General features: G+C 38.0%; 1 protein-coding gene across 1 annotated transcript in view; it reads right to left on the bottom strand.

The window, feature by feature from the left end:
• Positions 1 to 330: 330 nt before the first annotated feature.
• The window catches only part of SNRNP48 (small nuclear ribonucleoprotein U11/U12 subunit 48), a 19,011-nt gene continuing 12,317 nt past the window's right edge, over positions 331 to 7,024 (bottom strand). The window contains exons 6-9 of the mRNA XM_008067613.1: positions 6,090 to 6,211; positions 2,701 to 2,789; positions 2,134 to 2,298; positions 331 to 532 (exon numbers count right to left, since the gene is read on the bottom strand). Of these exons, the coding sequence (XP_008065804.1) occupies positions 484 to 532; positions 2,134 to 2,298; positions 2,701 to 2,789; positions 6,090 to 6,211 (425 nt within the window). The 3' untranslated portion in view covers positions 331 to 483. The remainder of the gene's footprint in view (positions 533 to 2,133; positions 2,299 to 2,700; positions 2,790 to 6,089; positions 6,212 to 7,024) is intronic.

The following is a 7,024-nucleotide window of genomic DNA, read 5'->3' as shown; positions in this document are numbered from 1 at the left end:
TGACTATACCATATTTTATTTAGCGAGGCCATTCTTCAGATATTTCAATTTGTTCCCCCTATTACAATTCAACAGTATAGTGGTAGAGTAGTTACCACTGGGGTGGGCATAGGTACTGCAGATGGCCTTCCAAGGGGACTTTACCCTCATCTGAAAGATTTAATTTTTTGCAATTCAAATGTATTCATGATTAATTTGTATACTTTAAGTATAAACTTTTTCAATTAAAGAACTTTGTGATATATAAATAGCAAAAAGAACAAAACAAAATTAGTATTAGGAAGAAAACTGTCTATTAAAATATAAGGAAAACAAAGTTGTGCAGCATAATAGTATACTCATGGTTTGATGCATAAGTATTTATTAAAAAATAATGAACACTAAATATATCATATAAACATATTCTCCTATGCAAAGCAATTCCAATTAATATATCAGCATATTGGTTATCGTGGCATAAACATACATGCACAAATACTTCATTTATATTTTTTGCTTTCTTCTTTTATGACTATGATGTCTTTCTCCATCCCTGAAATGAAAGGGTAAAAAAGAACTATTATAAATGGTGGACATTTTAATATCAGAGCTTGAAAATAATAATTCAACAGTAATATACTACTTTCATCAGACATAAACCAGAACAAGTTAAAACATGCATTTAGAACTCAACAGTGATTTTTTTTTTTGAGTTGGAATCTCACTCTGTTGCCCAGGCTAGAGTGCAGTGGCACGCTCATGGCCACCACAGCCTTGACCTGCTGGACTCAGGCGATCCGTCCACTTCAGCTTTCCAACTAGTTCGAACTACAAGCACACACCACCACGGCTGGCTAATTTTTTGATTTATTATAGAGACGAGGTCTCACCAAGTTGCCCAGGCTGGTCTCGAACCTATGGGTTCAGGCAATCCTTTCACCTCAGCCTTCCAAAGTGCTGAGATTATAGGCATGAGCCACCACACCCAGCCCCAATGGTTATTTTTAAAGAGTAAATATGGAAAACGAATTATTAAAACTGAGAGACAAAACTGAAAGAGGGATAAGCAAAATGATGTTTTAAAAGTTATGCTTTAGGCCAGGCACAGTGGCTCAAGCCTGTAATCCCAGCATTTCGGGAGGCTGAGGTGAGAGGACTGCCTGAGCCCGCGGGTTTGAGACCAACCTGGGCAACATGGCAAGACCTCGTCTCTACAATAAATAAAAAAAAATTAGCCAGAAGTGGTAGCATTTGCCTGTAGTTCCGGTTACTTGAAAGGCTGAGGCGGAAGGATCGCCTGAACCTAGCAGGTCGACACTGGGGTGGCCATGAGCATGCCACCGCACTCCAGTCTGGGCGACAGAGACTCCAAGTCAAAAAAAAAAAAAAAAAAAGTTATGCTTTAAAGTTCGACTTTGAATATAAGTAAATAATAGATGACCAGAGAATTCACTTCAAACAGAATATTAAAGTCACAGAAAGAATTCAGAAATTGTCTAATTTCCCTATTCTGGTTCCTATCTTAAGCCCCCATAATCCATTCCACCCCAGAGGTGGATATCAAAGATTAGCCTTGCCTTACTGAAAAGTATTTTTTGCTAATACCCAGCTTATCCTCTCTAAAGAACAATTATCTCATGCTTAGATTTTGAGGACTTCTAATTCCTATCTCTCCAGCTATCAAAAGTTTTCTAACAAGGGTGAAACCGACTGAGTTAGAATTTGGATCTTCTCTCTTACCCAATATACCCTATAAATGAGGAACTAGTAAGAGAAAGAAAGAATGAGGACAAGAATGAACAAGAGAAAGGGGGAAGAAAGAAGGAGCAGGAAGACATCAAGGCAAAAATGCCTTATAAATACAGTTAACTCCCTTCCTAGACATTACTTTTAATTGTCCTGGTTAGGAAGCAAGTAGGCAAGTGATGAAAAAAGGGAAACCAATATTCAATCACGCATAAAGAGGATTATGTCACTAGAGTGGTTATTTGAACTGAACTATAACAAATGTTAACAATCTTCATCAATTAATTACACTCCTTGCCTTAACTTATTCTTACGGTCAGTTTTGTCAGTGTGGTCTACAACAGAAGGATCTGTTTTGCTTTTCAAAAGTAAACAATTCAATGCTGGATGATGCAAGGTTAGACTCACCTTTCTTTCCTTCTTCTCGACTCAGAGTTTTTATCCTTATCTTTATTTCTTTTTCGTTTATATGGGCTCCTACTCCGATCTCTTCGATGTCGTGAACATTCAGCATCCAAATAGCTTCCACCAGACTGTCGTGAATCTACTGAAGCTGATCGCCTTTCTTCAGTCCTTAAACACAGAGAAAAACAGTACTCAGTTTGTTTTACCACTGGTCCCTATTGCACACAGAAACACACACTGGCCTGACAATGCGATATTCTATATCACAGCAATGTTACTAGGGTTTCAATAAATAATGTACAATCTTATATGCCATATAAGACAAAGAAACATAGCTCTTATGTTTCGTTATTTGAATATTTCACTAATATGGGTGCCACCCAAAATTGCAAAAGGGAAACGTCACAGAACAACCCTGGTATAATAATTCTGAGCACTGACAACAATAAACCATAAACATTTTGATGACTATATAGTGTGCTATCAGGGATCTTAAAAATGCTTCAATTTAACAATCATAGGTAACAAATGAAACAGAGAATATTTTTGTGAATAAAGACAATGACATACTTTTCAGCATCCTCCTCTGCTTTTTCCTGCTCTTCCTGCCAATGATTACTGAGTTCTTCCATGTGCACATTGATTACATCTCGAATCACCTTGGAAAAGGTAAGCACCAAATTTCAGATATAACTGCTCAAAAAAATCAAGTCAGAAAACCACTGCTAATAGTCAAATATTTACTAGGTGCTATGACATAACGGACTGTGGGACATGTGCAGTTTAGAGAACATAAAAAAGGCAAAGGTCAACCAAATATGAATAGTAGATAAAAGCACCACATCAGTGTTAAATATGAAATGGATAACTACTATGATTATGTAAGAAAATATCCTTATTCTTAGGAAATACGTGCTAAGTGTTTTTTTTGTTTGTTTGTTTTTTTGAGTTGGAGTCTCACTCAGTCGCCCAGACTGGAGTGCAGTGGCTGTTCCTGGCCACCGCAGCCTTGCCTGCTGGGCTCCGGCGATCCTTCCGCCTCAGCCTTCTGAGTAGCCGAAATTACAGGCACGCGCTACCACGCCCGGCTGATTTTTTGATTTATTGTAGAGATGAGGTCTCGCTGCCCAGGCGGGTCTCGAACCTGCAGGCTCAGGCAATCCACTTGCCTCAGCCTCCCAAAGGCATGGGATTACAGGCTGAGCCACCAAGCCCGGCTACGTACTAAGTGTTTAGAGAGAAAGAATTGTATGCTATGTACCTTACCCTCACATAGTTCAGGAAAATATGTAGACAGGTTGAGAGTAAAAACATGTAGATGGAGGAGAAAGTGCAAATGATAAGCATGTGGGGCAAAATGGTAACGACAGGTGATTCAAATAAAGGCTACACAGGAGCTCTTGATGTTATTTTTAGTTTTGCAACTTACCTCTGTTAGAAAGACAAATAATTTTTTAAAAACTTATAATTAGGCCAAGATGACTAAATTATGATTTAACAAGACAAAATATGTAACATAAAATAACTTCCCAGATACTTTCCCAATGAGACTCTAAGTACCTTACCTGTAAGAACCATTTGAAATTTTCTTCTTTTCTACTTACTCATGCCATCAAGTACAGGGTTAGTTGCTAGGGAGGTAAAGATGAAACTAAAATAGAAGCTTACATTTTCCTCATACTTAAATAGGAAATGTTTTAAGAAAAAAGGGGACAAGGGCAAGATATTATAGTCCAGGCCTAACTGCATTTTTCCTCACCTTAAGGACACTTTCAATAATTCCCAGAGTAAAATGAAACAATATCCAAACTCCTCAGTGAAGCCTTCAAAGCCTCCCAGGATTTTACTACATTAGGTATAAGCAGTCTTGTCTCTCAATGGAAAACTCATAGGTCTCTGAAAAGTACCTTTATCTGCTTAAGAATGTTAGTCCTTCCACCTGGAATATACTTTCCACCACTTTGCTCCTTCACTATAGTCTCTAGGGAAACGTAGGTCACATTGAGACCTAACCCAGTAGAGTGACATGTGTCCCACACACCTGTGCTCAAATTCCAGCTCTTACACCTCTCTAGCAGCCCATGAGACTCCTTGTCTAGTAGCTATGTGGGAGGCCACTAACACACAGAACCCACCCAGCACAGGCCTGCCACCCAGGAAAGTCTAGTAAGAAGACATGCCTTTACTCCTCCCTGCTTCTCCTTTCCCCCAAATGCGACCTTCTATATGAAGCCCAGCAATCTTACCTTCTAAAAAGAATCACTCTTTCCTCCTTTACATTTAGATTCCACCTTTATTTTAGCACTTAACAAAATCTATATTTTGGAGTGTTTTTTCACTTATCAAGCTATGAGATTCACCACCCCAAGGTAGGGGAGAGGGCCAAAGTTTGAGGGTGGGGTCTGGGTGCCATTGATCTTTGCATATCCTACAGCAGTATGTTCTGCGAAGTAACTGCAGTACTTAATAACGTTTAGCCAAAAATTGTCAAAGTCAGTTTGTCCCAGTCCAGAGCAAACAAAAATCATGTAGGATTTGAATAAAGTAAGGAATAAATAAAATGTTGAAAAGCCATGACCAGAGATCTGTAAACACTGAAGTATTTAGAGATGAAAGAGATGACCAAGAAGAGAGCAGGGGAGATAGGGAATGAGTATAAATAGGGAATGGGTATAAATAAAACAAGAGGGCAGAATGTTGATAATTTCTGAAGCTGGGTAATGGGTACATAAGAGTTGCTGAGATTATGCCATCTGCTTTAGTATGTTCAAATATTTCAATAAAAGGTTAACCATAAAATTGTAAAGAGCCCTAGCAGCAACACTGAAACTTGATTACGAGGTTATAAGACCACAGAAGAAAGAACTGATGAACCAAGTATCTGAGGGACTATAAGAATCCCCAAAGTAGAATGACATGGTCCCGTATGTCTCCTGGGGGAGGCAGGTCTAAAACATATTTTAATTGCAAAAAGAATACATAAAATTAAGTGTTAAGCTACATGGTACAGAGTATTAGTACAAGAAACTAGTGATGGTTCAGAGTCAACTAGCACCTTGTGGAAACTGTGGTCCTTCAACTCATCAAGATTTAAAATGGCAAAAACAAAGAGCATTTCAGGTGAGAAAGTAATACAGAAGTATGAATAAATAAGTGTAATCAGATATAGTTTAAAAGACATGCTTGACGGAAACAAAAGGAAATGCTTAGTAAAACAAGGCCAGATTATGGACAATCTTTGAAATCAGAAAGAAGAAATAATGTGGGAACAATTAGGAAATCAATGAGGAAGTTATCTGTGGAGCCTGGGCAAGGTAATTCATGTACCAAAAACTCCATCAACCCTAGCCATTAAATGACATCTGAAAATAAAAAGTCTAGATATATACCAAAAGACTGATGTATACATAATTTATGCCAACACATTTCTTAAGCCCCAAAATCTAGTAGAGTACATAAAAGTACACTAAGATTTTTGCAAAAACCAGATAATAGCTAATAGTTATTGAGAAATCTGTGTTCACACACACTATCTCAATCAATTCTCATAGCAACTCTGCAAGTGTGTATTATAACATTTTTACTGAATCTAAAAAGGTCAAATAACTTGCCCATCAAACAGTCAATGATAACTAGCAGAATCGAAACTCCAGCTAAGGTCTGTCTAAAGTCAAAACATGGTGCATCTTATCATGATGCAATACTACTTTCTCAAAAGTGGATATTTTGTAAGATTGTACAACCTCTTTATGTAGGGTTTTTGTACTATAAAAGTCTTTGCCTGATAAAAGGTGGGTCTAGACCTGATAGAGTAGATACAAATGGGGTGTGGTCACCCTGAGGACACTTTATTTCAGAAACTTCCTAGGAATTGTGGAAATTTATAGAATAAATTTAGCAAACAACCTGAGGGAAATTTTTGTTCTCAACAAAGCTGTACAGGATTATGTAACACTTACCTCAGTATATGATTTTTTGGTTATATGAACATTCTTAGCTCTATAAGACTGGCGTCTTCTTTTATAATCTCTCACTTCTGCCAGGATTTCAAGGTAGGATTTTGGACTTTTTCGACTATTATCTAACAAAAAAATAAAATGATATTGTTATATTCTTAGGAGCTTTTAAGTTCTTACAAATTAGCAGATAGGAACATCACAATACTGTATTTCAACTTTTTTTTTTAAGATGGGAAAATATAGTTTATTTAGAAAGTAAATTAAAGAGAGAGGGAGGGAGGGAAAGAGAGAGAGAGTGAGCTAGAGAGAGAGAGATTGAGAGAGAGAGAGAGAGAGAGAGAGAGAGAGACCAACCTCCCCAAGGTAGAGGAGAGGGCCAAAGCTTAGGAAAACATGGTGGCCATGGCTCAATGAACACATAGCCTGGCTAGTGCTTAGCAAAAACAATGGTCTATTTCAACAGATTTCAAGGTAGCACACAAAAAATTCTCAAAATTCTACATGATATATATATATACATGAGCTAAGATTTATATTATTCCTTTTCTCTAGTCATTATTTGGAGACAGTTTGAGTACACAGATAAAACTAACAGCACAGATGGAAACACATTCTTACAGAAGGAAGGGATGCTTAATGTAAAAGTCAGAATAAAACTTCATGCATGGAGAAAATATCTTTTTTTTTTTTTTTTGAGTTGGAGTCTCACTCTGTCGCCCAGACTGTAGTGCAGTGGCCGCTCCCGGCCACTGCAGCCTCGCCCTGCTGGGCTTCGGTGATTCTTCTGCCTCAGCCTTCCAAGTAGCCGAAATTACAGGCGTGCGCTACCACGCCCGGTTAATTTTTTATTTATTATAGAGATGAGGTCTCACCAAGTTGCCCAGGCGGGTCTCAAACCTGCAGGCTCAGGCAATCCACTCACCTCAGCCTCCCAA

This window comes from Carlito syrichta, unplaced genomic scaffold (genome assembly GCF_000164805.1).
Source record: "Carlito syrichta isolate Samal-C Ts95f unplaced genomic scaffold, Tarsius_syrichta-2.0.1 Scaffold309723, whole genome shotgun sequence".
NCBI lineage: Eukaryota > Metazoa > Chordata > Mammalia > Primates > Tarsiidae > Carlito > Carlito syrichta.
The sequence above is the reverse complement of the archived record's forward strand: the minus strand, read 5'-3'. Positions and strand labels throughout refer to the sequence as shown.